Source organism: Peromyscus californicus, unplaced genomic scaffold (assembly GCF_007827085.1).
Source record: "Peromyscus californicus insignis strain IS unplaced genomic scaffold, ASM782708v3 Scaffold_9__1_contigs__length_137607984, whole genome shotgun sequence".
Classification (NCBI taxonomy): domain Eukaryota; kingdom Metazoa; phylum Chordata; class Mammalia; order Rodentia; family Cricetidae; genus Peromyscus; species Peromyscus californicus.
Genome location: NW_026294617.1, coordinates 108,528,967 through 108,548,345, shown reverse-complemented (window position 1 = coordinate 108,548,345; position 19,379 = coordinate 108,528,967). Strand labels below are relative to the sequence as shown.

Below are 19,379 nucleotides of genomic sequence, written 5' to 3'. Positions count from 1 at the left end.
TTCTCTGGCTCTAAGGAGAAAATGCAAGCTCCTTTCTGGAACAGTGGGTAGTCGGGTTCTACAGGGAAGGGCCTTCTGTGCCCTTCATATCCTGTGGGAGGCTTCCGTGCTTCTTGGCATGTGAGAATCTGTTGTATGACCTAGGACAGTGCCAGGAAAGAAGTACATGTCTAATGTTGGCTTGTACTTACGTTCATGCGCTATTTGGAGTGGAATAGTGGTAGAAGTCATGTGGCATAGGAAACTGGTTCTTCTTTTTTCTTAAAACTCTTTATTTATTTTTTTCCATTAGGTGGCTGCAGCAACTGGCCACACAGTTGTATTGGTGGACCAAACAGAGGACATCCTGGCAAAATCCAAGAAGGGAATTGAGGACAGCCTGAGGAGGATGGCAAAGAAGAAGTTCACAGAAAACCCTAAGGTAAGGTCTTATCGGTGCCCTTAAGGCCGGTCCCCTGATGGCTCCTCCTTTGTGGGGGCAGGGGCGGGGCTTCTCATTTGTGCTTGTGTCTAATTGCTTGTATAAAACTCATGACTGTTTAGACCTGTGTACATGCCACTAAACATCCCACTGGGCTGATTAGAAAGCAGTCAGCCATTTTGCTGGTGGGGAGGCTCTAACGCACTGGTTCTCAACACGTGGAGCATGATCCCCAAGCAGGGGTCAAATGACCCTTTTGCAGGGGTCACCCAAGACCATCGGAAAACACATATTTACATTACAATTCATAACAGTAGCAAAATTATAGTGATTTAAGTGGCAACAAAAGTAATATAGTTGGAGGTCACCACAACATGAGGGACTGTATTAAAGGGTCGCAGCATCAGGACCTTTGAGAACCGCTGCTCTAACATCAAGAGAAGGTTTGTGCAGCTGTTGAGCTCAGTGTAAGACACAGGATCATAAATCGGAGCATTTATTTTGCAAAAAGAGAGGGAAGAATGACACAGGAAGTTGCTTCTGGGATTTGTAAGGTAAAACCTGAATGTTATAATAAACATTGTATTTAGATAGATGCTTTTGATGGTTTCGGCACTTATTCTTACTAAAATATTAGGGAATTGGAGGGCCAATTTTCCTCATTTTCCTGAGCAGAAAAAACCAGAAGATCATGAGAGATGGGGACTTTTGCCTGCTGGCTCTTCTTGTTGGAACTTCCTGTATTTCCAGCACTTTCACTGGCCATTCACATTAATTCAAAATACTTCACAGGCCACTCAATTGAATTTTGATTTCTGTTATCACCTTGTTAAAAGTTTCCTAAGATTTTCTAGGAGCTTGAATGGAATGTCTTTCCATATGCAGGGAGAATCCAACGAGGATATTTGCCTTTTTTCACCTTAATTTAAATTTAATTTTTAATTATTTTTAAAGTTAAACACATTAGTTATTTTTCTTGATTCTGTAATAAAATAACTGGATAAATATGATGTCAGAGAGAAAGTATTCTCCCTTCGAGTGTTAATCTTGCTGGGCAAGAATAAGACAACTACTACAATTTTTTGAGCCAAATTGGAAGCAAGCTTTATTAAATACTGGCCAGGACCATGGATACTGGCCAGGTCCATGCCCAGGACTACCAGAATATGGGCCAAGTTACATTAGTCAGGAGCTTATAAAGGCCAAACCCACAAGGCTATGTACTTCCTGCCTTCATTCAATCCGGGGCGAGCATAAAGCATACATCCTGACATACTTCCTGCCTATGTGTGATTAAGCACATCTTGTGCAGTTTGGGGCAACCAACCTTGTTTACAGAAGCAAAATCACAGGGCTTGTTAGCTTACATGAACCACAGCAGGCAGCATTCCAGGAAGTTATCTGTCCTTGCGTAAGTGGGGCTTACAGGTGAGAGGTATTTTTGTTTTCTAGATCTCTTAGGCACTGTAATGTCAACCTAAAACGTAACGTTAGCCCTCACAGTAGTTCAGGGGGACCCCTCCATGATGGTAGAGAGGACATGGCAGCAGATAGAGAAGGCAGGACGGCAGGAGACTAGATGGTCACACCGGTTCACAGTCAAGCAGCAGAGAACCACAAAACTCACGCGGAGCTTGCTGTCTTATTTAGTCAGGGACCCTAGCGCAGAGAAGGGTACCACCCGTGAGGGTGGGCTTTCTCAGCTCATTAACCTAGTCTAGGTAGTCCCTCAAGGCATGCCCAGAGGCTTGCCTCCTAAGTAATCCTAGGTCCTGTTAAGTTGGCAAGATAACCATCACAGTTAGCCAATGAAGTCATGGATTTCATCATGGCATTTTCATACTCATATATCATTTCTCCCCCACACTCCCACTTTCTGGTTCCCTACCCGCTCCCAAAGAGTGCCGCCTCCTGCTTTGACACTACATGTATTCATTTGCTCTCTTTTCCTCCTTCCTCTCCCTTAGGTCTCTCTACCATCCCACCGTGCCCTTTCTACTTTCATCATACACACACACACACACACACACACACACACACTCATATCTTGAGTTCACGTATGAGAGAAAGCATGGAATTTATTTTTCTGAGTCTGGTTTATTTCACTTAACGTAATGATCTTCAGTTGCATCCATTTTTCCTCTAAGTGTTGTGATTTCATTTTCCTTTATGGCTGAACACAGTTCCATTGTGTATATATGTACCACATTTTCCCTTGTCCGTTCATCTGTTGTTGGGCATCTAGGCTGGTTGCCTTTTGTAGCTACTATGACTAATGCAGCGATGTTGGATGTGCATGGATCTCTGTGATGTGTTGACTTAGAGTCATTCATTATGGTTCTTCCATAGTCAGTATTTGTGAGCAGCCTCCATACTGTCTCCCAACAACTTATCATTGTGCCCCTTTCCCACATCCTTGCCAGCATTTGCTATCATTTGTTTTCTTAATGATGGCCGTTCTGATTGGGATAAGGTGGACTCTTAAAACAGTTTTAAAAAGCATGTATCGGCAATTTGTGTGTCTTTTGAAAACCGTCATTCATTAACCCATCTGTTGACTGGATGACTCTTGGCTGTTTTCTTACTTGAGACACCTACAGTAATAACGTAGTTGCCTGAGGGGGTCCCTGCAGGCGTCCAGGCAGGAAAGTGAGTCACTTGAAGAGACTGACTGAACCAGACTTCGAGGAGTCTCATGCCAGGCTGTTCATTGTCAGCACATTTAAAACACAGTACAATTTGGGGAAAGGTCTCCAGGCAACAGTCAGTCCAATCAGTGCAATTCCAGGTGCACACTAAAGCTTAAGGTGTGACTACATAGTGACTCTTTTACAAAGTACAAGTGACCATGTGGGTGGGTTCCGTAGCTAAATGGCCTAGAATCTAGTGTGGTCTCTGACCAATAGCATAGAGGTCAGCAGGCCATAAAGCACATGTGACATCTCCCCTAAGGATGTGGGGAGGCTACCCACCACCCCCACATTTCCCCAGAGTGCTCTTGAGTAGGAGCAGCAGGAAATATTAGATAGAAGGATTTAGAGTGTGGAGATAAACAGATAGAAAATACAGGACAGCCTCGAGAGGGCCTGGAACCTATTCCAATGGGCCCTGACTGTCTCTGCCCCAGGGTATTTATAGAAACGCCAAGGGGTGGAGCAGAAGACCTCCTCCCAGCATGGCCAAGTGCAGACCATCTCAGACACCTGCACTCAGACCCGTGGTCCAATCATCCTCTCTATGCGGACCTGCTGGGTAAAGCCACGAGGAAACCTGAAAATGGGCTCCCACAGGATGGGTAGTGGTCTCGGGAGGGGAGAGTCTGGGATGATCATTCTGGGGAATTTAGGTGAAGTCTGTCTCTATAGGAAAAGGTGGGTGGGTCTACCTCCACAGATAGCAAAAAGGACACCAGATCATTAACAAAAATCCACTCCTAGCTTTCTGGATGGTATGCAGGTATTTGATTTTTGTCTCCTCCATTGAGGAGACATCCCCGTGTGATTAACATTCCTGGTTCTCTTAGTGCTTCTCTGTGAGTACAAAGACCTCTGTACCCCCAACAACTGCCCTACATGTTTTTACTGTGGTATGTATTATATATACAATATAAAGTTCACCAGTTTAGCCATTTAATGTTTTAGTAGCGTGTATGATGATATCTACGTGATGAGTTCTACATTATGTTATGACGTTTCCATACACAGACACAGCACATTTTGGTCCTGTTCAATCTGTTACACTCTCTTGTCTCCCGCTTGAAGCACTTTATAAATCCGGTGGCATCGGTTATATTTGTGTGTGTAATAGTCTAAAATTGTCTCATGATTTTGAACAGACACCATGTTCCTTTAGCAGCAATTACTTATTCCCTCTGTCCCCTGCCTCCAGTAAATGGTAATTACTTCCTGTGGACAGTTAGGTTCGTTCACAGGCTGACTCTCGCCCTGGTGTCTGGAAGCACACGGATGCTCTGTCCCTCCACAGAGGAGGGTGGCAGTTTGCCATCTCAGAGTTCCAAGTGGCTTCTGTTGGGTCCGGGCGTGTTGGTCTCTCCGGCCTGCCTCCCACCCTCCTCCTGCCCCCGGCAGCAGGACCCGTCCCCTGGCCTGCGGGGCCCAGTGAATGAATGCTCTCTCCTCCTTCTTGTCTACACAGGCTGGTGACGAGTTTGTGGCGAAGACCCTCAGCTGCCTCTCCACCAGCACTGACGCAGCCTCGGTGGTGCACAGCACGGACCTGGTGGTGGAGGCCATCGTGGAGAATCTGAAGTTGAAGAACGAGCTGTTTCAGCGGCTGGACAAATTCGCTGCAGAGTACGTGCCTGAACTTCCTGCTTGGATTCTCAAAGCTCCTTCTGTGCCTCTGAGCTTCCCTCTCTGACAGCGGGTCCGCTGTCTGCTACCCAACACCTCTGCAGAGCGGCTGGGTTCCCGCCTCCGATCCTTGTCCACTCGAGGGGTGTAGTGAGCAGTGGTTGAGTGGAAGATCCGCCCAGGGTCATGCCTGAGTGTTTCCTGCAGCCACCAGGGGCACAGTGTGCTTGAGAGGAGAGGATGCTGAGGCGAATCTTTTTTTTTTTTTTTTTGGTTTTTCGAGACAGGGTTTCTCTGTGTAGTATTGGCGCCTTTCCTGGAACTCACTCTGTAGCCCAGGCTGGCCTTGAACTCACAGAGATCCGCCTGGCTCTGCCTCCCGTGTGCTGGGATTAAAGGCGTGCACCACCACCGCTGAGGCGAACCTTTAAAGGTCTGCCGGGAGTCTAGAGTGCACCAGACCTAATGGTTGAGTGTGGCAATGTGCCTTTGTACAGTCTTCCACACCCGCCGTTTTCAGTTTTACCTGGGGTTCGTTTCAACCCTCTTGGGGGCATTAAGTGAACACTGAATCTTCACCAGGTTTCCTGGGAGGATCTCGGAAAAGACAGCCACGTCTGGGTCACGGAGGAGTTTCCAGGCTTGTGGTGGCCTCTGGCGTCAATAAGATTGTGCCTAGGTGACACTCCAGGGTCACCATCGAGGGCCTCCAGTCAGGTTTGACTCTTAGCTTTCGGCGATTGTGACAGCTGACCAGTTAATTGACACGTGCTGGGCCACAGGTCTCCCTCCCTTCTTCGTTAGCCCTGAAAGGTGGAGTAGGGTTATATGCAAAAGTGACTCTCCGGGAAACACCGGTGCGCTGTGGCTGAAGGGAAACTCTTGCACATCGGCCTGCCGGGCCGGAAACACTCCTCTGCTGTCTTCTGTCCAGCATTCCGCTGTTATGTGCGTTTAGCACTACAGAAACATGCCTGCAAGGACCCTTCTGGGCCTGGGGTCGGCTCTCCAGTCAGCACGGAGCCTGACCTGGCAGTCACACCCTGCTGGTCCACCCTGGGCTGTCTGGCCTTGCTGCAAGGTTGCTCCCAGGCAGTGAAAGGCCCCGCTGCCCCCCTGGTGCCAGTGCAGGGGAGTGAGAGGTGGGCAAGGTCACTGCCTCCTTCTCCTCCTGACCTTGGGATGGCCTAAGGTTTACAGCCTGTGCTTTAAGGGTCTCGGGGTGGAAAGTTTCAAAGACCTTCCCAGCGCTACCCTGGGTTCTAAACAGCCTGCCGTGGAGGTTGAGAAGGGTACCTCTGCTAGTGCCTTGAAAGCAGGCTCTCCTGACCCGAGACCTCAGAGATCTTCATCCCTTACTGGCCGACCCACGTCAGCCGTCTACCCACGCTCACCAAAGACAGTGTCTTCTTCTCGGGTCCAAGATGACAGCCTCCAACTCACAATCCTCCTGCCTCAGCCACCCACGTACTAGGGTTACAGGTATATATGACCATTCCCAGGCCGGCCTCTCCTTTCACCTCACCCTTCTTTCTCAAAATACTGATTTCTTTTTCCCCCAGCTGCCTTCTTCTTGCCTGCCCCTGAATTTGGACAGACTGTATCATTGGCTTTAGATAAGCATGAACCCTGAGAGAATCTGGTCGGTAAGGGCCACGGTCCTTGGGTACTGTAAGACCAGATCCAACTGGGCTAAAGGGCATCCTGCTGCTTTGCGAGTTATCCACAAGGTGGCGCTGCAGGAAAGCCGAGCCGTCCAGCCTGAGGATTTGCCCTGGTGCACTTGGCTGCCCCACTTTATTCTGGTTTTAACAAATTAAATCTGAGAGGGAAAAAGAAGAAAAGAATCGAATTGAATCTTAAGGCCATATGGAATTTGTAAGCTGATATTTATAAGTTAAGATTCTATACCTATTGAATAAACAGAAGTGCTTTTTTAGGATGGCCTGTAAGCACAGTACTGTGACCGTGTGTCTTGTGTGTGCACCCCCCCCCCCCCCCCCCCCGGTTCTGTGTGGTTAAACTTCCCCTTTGAGCATGTTCAAAGCAGTGTGTTTTCACTGTCATTCTTGTCTAATGACGAGGTGAAGGGTTCCCACTAGAGGGGGACTCTCCTGTGCACTGTGAGCTCAGCACTTTTCCCTGAGGATTGTTGACCGTTTTTGTGGTCGGGTCTAAGTGTCTGGTCTGTCCTTCCATTTTTCATGAATCTGATCACTTCTGTGTTAGGTTGGGTAGGTCTCCCCACTAACTGCTTCTGCCTCTGTCTCTCACATATCGTGAAAACTAATACATGTAGACAAGAGAACTTTAGTTTCTGAAAATTCAGGAAAGCCTGGTGAGGATCATGTGTATGGAGCGCGTAGCTTAATTTAAAATGCAGGGGTCTTGTTTGTTTGTTTTGGTTTTTTGAGACAGGGTTTCTCTGTGTAACAGTCCTGTCTGTCCTGGAACTCACTCTGTAGCCCAGGCTGGCCTTGAACTCACAGAGATCCACCTGCCTCTGCCTCCTGAGTGCAGGGATCAAAGGCATGCACCGCCACTGCGGGGGCTTTTTAAAATGCAGGAATTAAATAAAAATGGAACCACTTGCTTTCAGCCACTCCAGTGAAGTTGTGCCTTTTGACTGACTTCTCAGCGGGGCAGTACAGCAGATCTGCAGTGCCAAGCGGTCTCGTGCACTGGGGTCATGTAATGCCATGGTTTTGACCGTGGGCACACGTGGGACTCATTCTGATCTGTTTTTTTCTCTCCACAGACATACGATCTTTGCCAGCAACACCTCTTCTCTGCAGATCACAAGCATAGCCAACGCCACCACCAGACAAGACCGATTTGCTGGCCTCCATTTTTTCAACCCAGTCCCCATGATGAAGCTTGTGGAGGTCAGTGGGCACCTGGTCCTCTGTGTTTCGCTCTCTAGCTTTTGCAATCCTGCTTTGAGTCGCACCTGCCCTCCCGCTGGGCATTAGGCTGTATGAAACTTAACAGGAACCTGGAAGGTCCCTCTTGGTATTTCTGTTGTCGGAATGTGTCCTCGTTAGGACCAAAGAAAGAAAAAGCACCCACTGTCCTGGGAGGCTCCTCTGCTTGGTGGATGCTCCTGTTTGAGTCACTTATGTTGACAGATGGCGGTGCTGACAGGGGCACCAGACAGGGAGGGACACTAAGGGTCCCTGACATGGTGAGAGAGGCGAGACCCATGCACCTTCGTACTGTCTTGCTGAGGTCAGCTTGCTCCATGCTGGAGATGCAGTTCTTGTCCGACATGATGTCACTGCTGGCATGTCACCCCTGGCGTGAATTCTGGTCCATGCAACCGTCCTTTAGGTGAGGCACGTCTCCACGCTGTGCGCTCCAGAGCTGTGGAGAGCAGCTTCCCGCAGCCTTGCGCCTGCTGACCTCGAAGGCGAGAGCAGAGGGGAAGGGCCAGGCAGGGCTTGCCAGCGTTCCTGTTTGGAATGCTTCTGCTCACTTGCTGGGAAACTCGACTGAGGGAGATGGAGTCACGATGGACAATTTGCACTTGAAATGTGGCAGCTTGCCCTTTATAGGGGTTAATTACAGGGTCTCCGGGGAGCGGCTGCCATTAAAGCAGCCTTTGGTCTGGGGTTGTGGAGTTATTGCCGTGCGAAGTGTGGGGGACGCTGCAATGTGGAGCCAGGCGAACCTCCAGACACTGGCGGGGGCCTCTCTGGGAGTTGTTCCCGGCTGCCTTCTCTCTCAGCCCTTTACCTTCTGTCTACCCCACTGCCAATCCCCGACCAAAGCATGTTTTATCAGTTCTGGCTTCTTCGCATCCACTGTTTTTTTTCAAGTGGTGGGTCCAGTCTTTCTGCAGCGAGAACTTTCCTGTCTCGTTGATATTGTTCCTCTATTCTTCTAGGCTGATATTAAAGAAATAAGGGCTGGAGAGATGGCTCAGTGGTTATGAGTTCTGGCTGCTCTTCCAAAGGACCTGGGTTCAATTCCCAGCACCCACAAGGCAGCACACAGCTGTCTGTAATCCCAGTCCCACGGGATCAGAAACTGTCTTTGACCGTTGTGGCACCAGGGATAGGCCCAGGGTGCACAGGCCTCTCTGCAGGCAAAACACCTATACACATAAAAATAGATGAAACTTTTGGAAAAGGAAGTGAGCAGTGAAAAGAGGCGTGGGAAACCATGGGAAGTAGAAGATGCAGTCTGCCCTTCTGCGGAAAGCAGCAAAGAAGCGGGGGTGGGGGGGGGAGTTCATTTCACACTTAGTGAGTCATTCATTGCGGTTCCAGGGTTCCATGTGTTTGCAGTCTGCAGACGGCACACGTTCCGTCGTCTTTGCTGTCAAGAGCAAGGATCTTTCCCACTGCATCTTCTTGAGAGCTGTAGTGTTTGGTTAACAGAGAATGCTTAGCAGCTGTGATCATTTTCTAGGAAGAATCCTATGAAAGGTCCATTCTATTGCGTATTTATTAGTTTTTTATTTTTTATTAGTTCTCTGAGAATTTCATATGATGCATTTTGATCATAGTCACCTCCACCCAACCCCCTACAACTCCTTCCAGGCCCAGCTCCCCTTCCCTATCCTCCCAATTTTGTGTCCTCTTTTTTTTTGTTGTTGATGTTATTTTGTTGGGTTTTTTTTTTTTTTTTTTTTGGTTTTTCGAGACAGGGTTTCTCTGTGTAGCTTTGCGCCTCTCCTGGAACTCACTTGGTAGCCCAGGCTGGCCTCGAACTCACAGAGATCCGCCTGGCTCTGCCTCCCGAGTGCTGGGATTAAAGGCGTGCGCCACCACCGCCCGGCTTTTTTTTTTTTTTTTTGTAAATGAAACCCATCAAGCACATATACTCTTGGGTGTATGGCTTCCCACTGGAACATAATTAACTTACCAGGGGCCACACCCTTAAAGAAAACCTACTCCCCAGCTCCCAGCAGCTCTCAGTTGCCACTAGTTCTTCAGCTAGGGGTGGGACTTCCTGCCCAATCCCTGTCCCCACCCGCCAGGCTAGGATTTTTGTGTGCTGTTGGTGAGCACACAAAACAGGGCAGCAGTGAGCCAAGGAGTCCTTCCCTTCCCTTGGGGCGGGACTTGTGTTGGGGCTGTATGTTATCTGTCACATGTTGCCCTTTGTTGAAGGACCGATCCTGCATCCTCCTATTTACAAAACTCCCAGACTCAGCCACTGACTCCTTAAAGCCAACAACTTACCTTGAAGGTCCAGGGCTGGTAGCCTTTATCCTAGCTGTTTGTGAATCTGATACAGGACTCTTCAGCTCCCTCAGAATAGTTTGGAGATCACTGTTCACAGGAGTTTCTGGTCCTTTCTGTCTTCATCTCCATCTTTGTGCTTGTTTCTGTTTGCTGCAGCGTGGGTCTCCTCTGCCTCCTGCTGTTACACCCTCCACCACTGCAGTGTGGGTTCCCCCATGCCTCCTGCAGTGTTACACCCTCGCCCGCTGCAGCGTGGGTTTCCTCTGCCTCCTGCGGTGTTACACCCGCCACCGCTGCAGCGTGGGTTCCCCCATGCCTTCTGCAGTGTTACACCCTCGGCCCGCTGCAGCGTAGGTCTCCTCTGCCTCCTGCGGTGTTACACCCTCTGCCCGCTGCAGCGTGGGTCTCCTCTGCCTCCTGCAGTGTTACACCCTCGCCCGCTGCAGCGTGGGTTTCCTCTGCCTCCTGCGGTGTTACACCCGCCACCGCTGCAGCGTGGGTTCCCCATGCCTTCTGCAGTGTTACACCCTCGGCCGCTGCAGGGTGGGTTCTCCTCTGCCTCCTGCAGTGTTACACCCTCCACCACTGCAGCGTGGGTTCTCCTATGCTTCTCATGTAGCTCCTTTCATCCCCGCACAGACCTAGCTCATTTAGCCAGATCAGCTTCTTACATGGGACACTTGTATCCTGATCCTTATTTCACAGAAGGGATGGAGGCACCTGCAAGGGAGGGTCTCCTGTAGACGCTCAGCCTCCTCGTTATGACTCTAGTTGAAGTTCTTAACTGCCATTTAAAATATTTGTGTACGTATGTGGTGTATGTAATTCACCCTGGGCTCTCCATTTACCCAAATCTAATTCCCCACAAGTGACTCCGAAAGCTATAATTTGGGGCGTTACGCTTGGTGCCACCTCTTCTGGATTCCGGTGGGGTAGCAGCTGTGCCCTGTGCGCACTGAAGGGAAGGTCAGGAGGTCTGTCAGCACCAGTGCCAGCCCCCAGTTGGGGTCCTAGTGGTTAAAATGAAAGCGCGCCTCTCTGATGAACCCTCCTGAAGGGCAAGGGCCTGTGAGCCGGGCATCTGTGTGGGAGCGGGTCGCACAGCGAGACGGTCACTCATCTAGGCGTCCAGATGGCTGTGAGTTGGGTACATCACACGCCATCTGCAGCATAGGTGGGTCCCATGCAGAGAACCTTAAGGACAGCCCCCCCACCCCGCTCTGCACCAGTTTCCACCCTGTAGCCGTTAACGATGACAGGAAGCAGAGCTGACGTTTCCTGGGTCTTTCTTCTACTAGACACCATGCTTGACACTTTACCCTGTCCCTGCGGCGGCACTTTACCCTACCCCTACTCTGTCTTTCTTACCTCAGCAACTTGATGTGGACAGAGTGGTTTTAAGGTCACTTCAATTTCAAGAAAAAGTGTCATGCCAATAAGTTCAGTAAAGGGATGCAGCTGGGGTTTGACGCTAAGACACCTGGATCACAATGCCTAAAGGACTCCTTCCCCCTCTCCCAGCCACATATACTTGAATTTTAAACCCTGGGTTTGTGCATTCTGCAAACTCCAGTGTATAGTTGGACATTTCTCTGTCTCGACCGCTGCCTCCAAAATAAATGTACAGAGACTTAATTTTAATAGAAATGCTCAGCCAATAGCTCAGGCTTGTTACTAACTAACGCCTACATTTTAAATTAGCCCGTATTCCTTATTTATGCTCTGCCACATGGTGGTACCTTTATTAGCATGGCATGTTCATCTCCTGCTCCCTCTGCGTCTGCTGGTGAGTCCTCAGACTCTTCTCTTCCTCACCCCATTTCTCAGTGTGGCTTCCTTGCCTAAATGTATCCTGGTCAGCTATTGGCCAGTCAGCTTGTTTATTAAACCAGTCACAGTGACATATATTCACACAGTGTAAGGGAATATTCCACAGCAAAGTGTCTTGCACGGACATTTGGGTCAACATTTTGCTTCTGGCTTGAGATGCCAACTGTGCTAAAACTAAAGATGTTTTCGTCTCCTGTGTAGATAGAGCCTTTGGTTCAGTTTCCTTGAATCATTCAGCTGCTTCTCCGTCCTCTCTGGTCATAATTCCCTGCTTTGCATTTCCAGGTCATTAAAACACCAATGACTAGCCAGAAGACGTTTGAATCTCTGGTCGACTTTTGCAAAACCTTAGGAAAGCATCCTGTTTCTTGCAAGGTAAAGTGAGCGTAATGTTTTTGTCTGTTTTCTGTTATTGTAGTAAAATCCCCGAGGCAGGTAACTATGAAGGAGGAGGGGAGCTTTGAGGGCATGATGCCAATATCAGTTGAGCTCTCGTAAAGACCTCAGGGCTGAGTAGCGTCACAGTGGCCAGAGATCGTTCAAGAGGAAGGAATACATCTTTGTATAGCAAGTCAGAGAGATGCTGGGGCCAGGTCACTGGGAAGAACTCCATCCAGGAAAGGAGTGGTCCCTTCTGAGACCCAAGTCTTCAGCCATCCAAGCATCTGTCTCTGGGGTGCATCTCTTAGATGTTTTACTCCATCTTTCCAGGGACCAGACTCCTAACATGTGAACCCCTGGGGACAGACTGCAGGTCGCCTGGGAGGGAGGTGATTTTATGTGGCCATGTTACTAGGAGAATACTTCTAATCGTGTGAGCCATGGGCACCGTTGACACAGGCCTCTCCATGTCCTGGAAGGGCGAGTTTGTAAGCTGAGACACCTGACCGCTAAGCCAAACCCCATGCCACCTATGTGTAGTCTGAGAGAGGGGAGCCCAGGTTTCAGTTATAAAACAACACGGTGTCATTAGTACAACTGGAACTGTTGGGCAACCCCGCCCTGTGGAAACAGCCCAGGCCTTGCTGTCGGTGTGCTGAAGTGAAAAGGGCATTTGGACCCGATTGCCGTGATGGTCGGTTTGTGCAGTGTGCAGACGGGTTAGCTCTGAAACACACCGAGCTGACCCAGGGAAGGCTCCAGGAACCTGGGGAATGCTACTCTTTGGAGGAATGTGTAAGAAGGGAGTGATTTCTGAGAGGGAAGTGGAGGGTAGAAGAGGGGATGTCGCCGCCGTACGAGATAGAGTAAGGAACTTCACAGCGCGTTTTGAAAAACGTGAATGGCAGGAGTGTGGGCAGCGGCATCCAGGGTAAGGAGTGGTCTGTACTAAGCAGAAAGTCAAGTTTCATGAGGTCACCGTCTTCTCTTCCCTGCCACAGGACACTCCTGGATTCATCGTGAACCGTCTCTTGGTGCCGTACCTCATAGAGGCCATCAGGCTACACGAGCGAGGTACTTGTCTGAGGCCAGGCTAAGGCCCTCAGGTCTCGGTCTGTGTGCAGGAAGGCTTGGGCTGTGCGGAGCCTGGGGAGGGAGTGTCTGCTTTCTCGTTCTGCTGGACTGAGCTCAGCTTTGCCCTGGCCCTAGTACCTTAGTCACTGGGTTCCCTGGGTCCCAGACCTCCCTGTGAGCCTCTGTGATGGTCCAGGCTGCAGCAGCGGCATCGATGGCGCAGATCTAGACCCTGGATCTCCACTTTTATTTAAAAGTTTACGACTTGCGGGGAGAGATGGAGAGATGACTCAGCTGTTAAGACTGTGTACTGCTCTTCCAAAGGGCCCAAGCTCGATTCCCAGCGTTGGTGTCGGGCAGCTCACAACCACCCATAACTCCAGCTCCAGGGGATCTGAAATCCTGTTCTGAGCCTGTGCACGCATGCATGCGTGATGCATGTCACACACACTTACACACACACACGTATGTATGCATGTACGCACATACACACAGCACATGCATGCGTGATGCATGTCACACACACTTATACACACACACGTATGTATGCATGTACGCACATACACACAGCACATGCATGCATGATGCATGTAACACACTCGAGCATACAAACATGCATACACGCATGCATACATGCACACTTGCACACATGCATGTATGATGCATGTTCTGCACACAAAGACACACACACACTCTAAATAGTACAAATAATAAGAGTTTATTGCTTTCAAAAAGATAGTAATGGAAAAATAACCAGACTAGGAGTTGTTTAAAGTTGTTTAACGTAGAAAACCTGTGACTGTGACAGGAGATGGGAAATGAGTGACATGCGTGTGGTAGGGACATTATCCTTATTGAAAAAAGTCACAGAGCACTGCTTTACACCTCCTGAATGACCTGAAATGTTCCCTTCTCTTAAAAAATGTATTTATTTGTGTGTGTGTGTGTGTGTGTGTGTGTGTGTGTGTGTGTGTGCATGCGGTGCGTGCACACCTATGTATCATGTCATGGTGTATGTGTGGAGGCTAGAAGACAACTTTGTGGGTCAGTTCTCTCCTATCTTTATGCAGATTCTGGGGATCAAACTCAGATCTCCAGGCTTGCGTGCCAAGCACTTTTGTGTGTGATGTTTTTTGAGACAGGTTTCTCTGTGAAACAGCCCTGGCTGTCCTGGATCTCACTCTGTAGCCCTGGCTGTCCTGGATCTCACTCTGTAGCCCAGGCTGGCCTCAAACTCACAGAGATGCCTCCCGAGTGCTGGGATTAAAGGCGTGCGGCACCATGCCTGGCATTGTGGAAACACTTTTACTGGCTGAGCATCTCCTGGGCCTAAAATGTCCCCCTTCTAGTTGACAAGGAATGACTTGGCCTGCTGTGGAAACATAAGCCCCAGGACGTGGTCTGTGGCTAGACTGGATGCAACCCCCCAACCCCCACCTGACTTCTTCCCGGTTTCTGAGAAGGAAAGTGTGTGATGTCTACTCTCCAGACCAACAAGTTGTAGGGACCGGGTAAAACGCAAGTGCGATCGTTTATTTGAGTGACTTCATTTACAAATACTCTCAAGAATGCCATTTCCCAAACAAAGCATTTACACCAGCTCTTTCCAGCAGATGAAAGCACATTTGCCTCCTCAAAATTGGCTTTAAATATTAAAGTTGCCTCCGTGCTTTATGGAAGCAGTTGCCTACTTTTACTCCAAGATCAAACCAACACTTCTGTGTTTATCTTCAACAAATGTGCGTAATTACACCTCAAAGAAAGTATGTGGCATTTTGGCCTACCTTGAAAGACATTTGAGGGTTTTTCTTTCCCTAATAAATGTAATGTTTCCGAATGTAGCACCTTTTCATGGTGTTTTTTTCCCTCTGAAACACACTATCCTGTGGTACCACTCCCATATGCCCAGTGTCTGATGCTAAGTTGAAAACTTTTTCTTCACCTTGTTGCCCCTCGCCATGACTAGGCACCTCTGTGTGGCACCCGCGAAGGCAGGACCTGGCTCCGGGGCATGCTTTCAGTTTGCTTTTGGTGTTTCTCTGGGTGGACTGCCATTGCTGGCCCTGTGGCCTCTCTCTTTGTAGCTGGATCCTGTGTCAGGACATCTGTCCGTCCTGAAGTTGCTAAGCGTCATGTGGGCGCAGGTTTGCAGCATTTCACACTGTGGTCCGGACTCCAGGCCCCTTATAATGTCCCTTTGGCCGCTCACCTGGACGACACCTATGAGTGCTTAGACCCCGGACTTTATCCACAGCTCTGCGTGTTCACTGACGCCTCTAGACCCTCCCACCCATACTTGCCATTTGTCACCTTGGATGCCTCCCTGTCACCACTGTCCCCTTTCTCTCCCAGCCCTGTCTCCTCCTGCCTGGCCACTGCAGTGAGGCTCAGCCAGGCAGCTACCCTGGTCACCATGTCTTTCTTAGGCCTGTCTCCTCCACTGTGCTTGCTGAGAAAGCGTTCTGTCGCCAAGGAAGTGTAGGAGACACTGGTCCCTGTTTCTGTCCATGCTCCCTGTTTCTGTCCGTGCTCCCTGCTGGGGCCTGGCCTCTCTCTGCCTGTGCTCTGGCTTTGTTTCCTAGGTCCTTTGGGGAGAATTTTTATGCCTCATGCTATTGACACACCGTGTATGTGTGTATGTGTGTGTGTGTGTTTTTGTGTGTGTGTTTGTGTTTGTGTGTGTGTGTGTGTGTGTGTGTGTGTGTGTGTGTGTGTGTGTGTCCGTGTCCTTGCAGGTTGGTAAATGCTGTTTTGATGGGAGAGCTTGTAGAGGAATGTTTGGGAGAGGGTTCCAGCTGAGGCTTCAGAGAGCTGAGCAGCTGCCAGGAGTGCCCACCATGCTTTTCACACCCCGGGTAGAAAGACCCTCATGGAGGCTCATTGTATTTCTGACCCCTGACCTCTGACCTCTGACCTGTGACAGCCTCCTGTGGTAGGCCTTCACCATGTCTTTCACAGCTGTGTGTTGTCCATTGCCTCATTCCTTCAGACCAGTGGAGGCCAGGTGGTTGCGATGTCCCAACTCTGAGGGTCAGAGCGGTGTAGACCTGGGAACCCACAGTCCCTGTCATGTGATCACTCAGCTCCAGCAGGGTGGCGAGGGCACGTGCTTAGCTTCTCTGAGGAGAGTTGTGCTGTAATAGCCTGGGGATGTCATGAACTTCCCCTCAGGTCACTGTAGGGCGTCCTCATCAGTCATTAAAAAGTCCCCACCACCTCATTCCCTCGCTCACCATGGCTCAAGGACAGCGGTTCTGTGGTAACCTGTATACAAGCCATGACTGCAAAGTCTTCCCCCGACCCTCAGACTCCGCCATCATCTCCTCAGACCGCACTCTATCTTGCTCACACAGCCCTACCTGGTGTCCCTGAGGTCCAAACTGGGTGTAATGTGTCCTTCCCTCCGCCTTGGCCCTCCCTTCCCTGTGGCATGATGCATCTGACCCCATCAGCTGTCCTCTTCCCTGGGGCATGGACAGAGTCTTCATCTTCCTGTCCCTAACAGCTCCCTCCAGACAGGGAGCGAGGATCCAGCCAGCGGTCAAGGAGGAGGGTCCCTCTGTCTGCCTCTCCTTGGAGGAAGAGCTTCAGCTGGTGATGTTGAGACTGGCCGGCAGGTGGTGACAGAGAGCCAGAGAACGACTCAGTGGCAGCAGGACCTAGTCTCCAGCCCCAGACCTCCAGACACCCAGGTTTGGGGGCGTCTCTGAGCAAGCGTCTCCTCATTATCCTGAGTAGAGTTAAGGGCCCCATCTTCACGGGAGCCAGAAAGAGTGAAGCAGAGTTTTGTGTGGCTCCGTGTGTGTGTGTGTGTGTGTGTGTGTGCGTGCGCGCGCGTCTGTGTGTGTCTGTGTGTCTGTGTGTAGGGAGCATCAGGTTCTCATTCAAGTACTGGACACTACTAGAGTTTAGGAATTATTGATCTAAAGTACGCCATGTGTGACTCCCTCTTGGCCAACATATTGTACATGTTGCTTTTCTTCTCTTTGCCTATTTACTCTGATTTACATAAGATGGATTTTTTTAGAGTTGTGCTAATTTTGTAGATGTGTACTGATTTTTTAACAGTGCTTTGTACTTTCAGTAATTTTGGAAACACAGTAATATTCCTCACGTGAGGGTCTGAATTGGGAACTGTAGCCTTGTCTTTAGGGCCCATAGTCTTTGACTTGAATTTGATTAAATGGCTTTAGGTTGAATTAGACGCCATTAGATGTCTGTCCCCAGTGCGTGTGCATTCTTCTGAAGGGACAGTGCCTATGTACAGAGCATTGATAAGGCTCTGACGGACAGCTGTGCAGGCATGCAGGGGTGGAGGTGCCCTGGCTCCCGGTCCTGGCCGCTGCTGTTTCATGCACTACAGGGGGAGGCGCTGATTGGTGCTGTCTGAACAGAGGCCTGAAGGAAGGAGGAGGCTGAGGCCTGAAGGTGTAGGAGGGCTTTTTGGCCCAGGGCCAGGGCCCAGCACGCAGGAAGGAGTCCTGAGGCAGGAGCTTGTGGGGGTGTTACTTCTGGCATCTGCAGGCAGCTGTAGCGTCATAGAAGCCTCAGCGTCCACATCCTGAACCGTGAGTGTGTGAGCTGTGGAGTCGGATCCCTGCTACCTGTGCATCTCGTGTCCTCTGTGCGTGCGCTGCAGCATCTGTCTACGGTGCCGTTCCAGCTCTCCTTCGAGAATCTCTGCATCCTTCAGAACCTGGGCCTCAGGGGTAGAGGGGTGGCTGTGGAGCTGGTTCAGACGCTGCGATGTGGAATTGGCTCCTTCTCCTCCTCCATTACGGCACCGTGCTCTGGGCTGTCTCACTCAAAGTGTCCAGTGCCCGGTCGGTAATGGATACAAATACGGAGCAAAGCAGGGCTGAGGATTAGAGCTCACTGGTAGAAGGATCGCTTGGCATACTTGAGACCCTGGGTTTGATTCCCCACCCTGCCATGGGATCCATGGGAGAATGGACTGTGTGAGACCACCTGATGAGACTCATATGTGTAGGACTATTTTTGCTTTTTTTTTTTTAAAAGATTTATTTATTTATTTATTATGTATACAGTGTTCTGCCTGCATGTATCCCTGTAGGCTCAAAGAGGGAACCAGATCTCATTACAGATGGTTTTCAGCCACCATGTGGTTGCTGGGAATTGAACTCAGGACCTTTGGAAGAACAGCCAGTGCTCTTAACCTCTGAGCCATCTCTCCAGCCCCTATTTTTGCTTTTTTACTACATAAAATTCAAAGCATGATTTCTCAGAGGCCTCTAATTCTAATTAAAGTTTTTTCTAAGTGTTCGAGTGTTTTGCCTGCGTGTGTGCCTGTACACCACGTGTGTGCCTATTGCCCACAGAGGTCAGACGAAGGTGTCAGATCCCTTGGGACTGGAGTTACAGATGCTTTTGAACTGTCATGTGGGTTCTGGGAATTGAACCTGGGTCCTGGGCAAGAGCAAGGATTTCTCTTAACCGTTGAGCCAACTCCTCAGCAGCCCCTCTAATCCTTATTAGGATTATACTAGTACTAGAGTTACACTAAGTACTTAATATCACTCAAAGAAAATAATTGGGTTTTTTTTTTTTTTTTTTTTTTTTTTTTTTTGCATGCTTGCGAGTGTGTGTCTGTATATATCTCTGTGTATGTTTATAGGATCCCACTATGTGGTCCAGGCTGGCCTGGACCTCACTATTCTCTTTTCTCAACTTCCCAACTGCTGGGATTACAGGCATGTGCCATCGTGCCTGGTATTATAATCACCTTAATTTGCACTGATACCCTCTGGCATTATTTTTGTGCTTTATGTGTTTTTGAAAAACGTGGTGTGATGACTTGGAAGTATTTACTGTTGAGGAAGAGGGTCCCAGTAGAGGTATCCGACATTTTTAGGTATGGAATACACTTTTTAGCACTTCATTCAGTGTGGGAGCCCGTTTTCAGGTTCCTTGTGGCTTTATCCAGCAGGTCTGCATAGAGAGGATGCATAGACTTGGACCACGGGCCTGAGTGCAGGTGTCTGAGATGGTCTGCACTTGGCTGTGCTGGGGGAGGAGGTCTTTTGCTCCACTCCTTGGTGTCTCTATAAATACCCTGGGGCAGAGACAGTCGGGGCCCAATGGAATAAGTTCCAGGCCCTTTTGAGGCTATTCTTTATTTTCTATCTGTTTATCTCCGCGATATTCTCC

At 49.5% G+C, this 19,379-nt stretch overlaps 1 protein-coding gene across 1 annotated transcript in view; it reads left to right on the top strand.

The window, feature by feature from the left end:
- The window catches only part of Hadh (hydroxyacyl-CoA dehydrogenase), a 40,708-nt gene that overhangs the window by 18,461 nt on the left and 2,868 nt on the right, over positions 1 to 19,379 (top strand). The window contains exons 2-6 of the mRNA XM_052731413.1: positions 293 to 421; positions 4,577 to 4,734; positions 7,493 to 7,619; positions 12,042 to 12,131; positions 13,139 to 13,211. Of these exons, the coding sequence (XP_052587373.1) occupies positions 293 to 421; positions 4,577 to 4,734; positions 7,493 to 7,619; positions 12,042 to 12,131; positions 13,139 to 13,211 (577 nt within the window). The remainder of the gene's footprint in view (positions 1 to 292; positions 422 to 4,576; positions 4,735 to 7,492; positions 7,620 to 12,041; positions 12,132 to 13,138; positions 13,212 to 19,379) is intronic.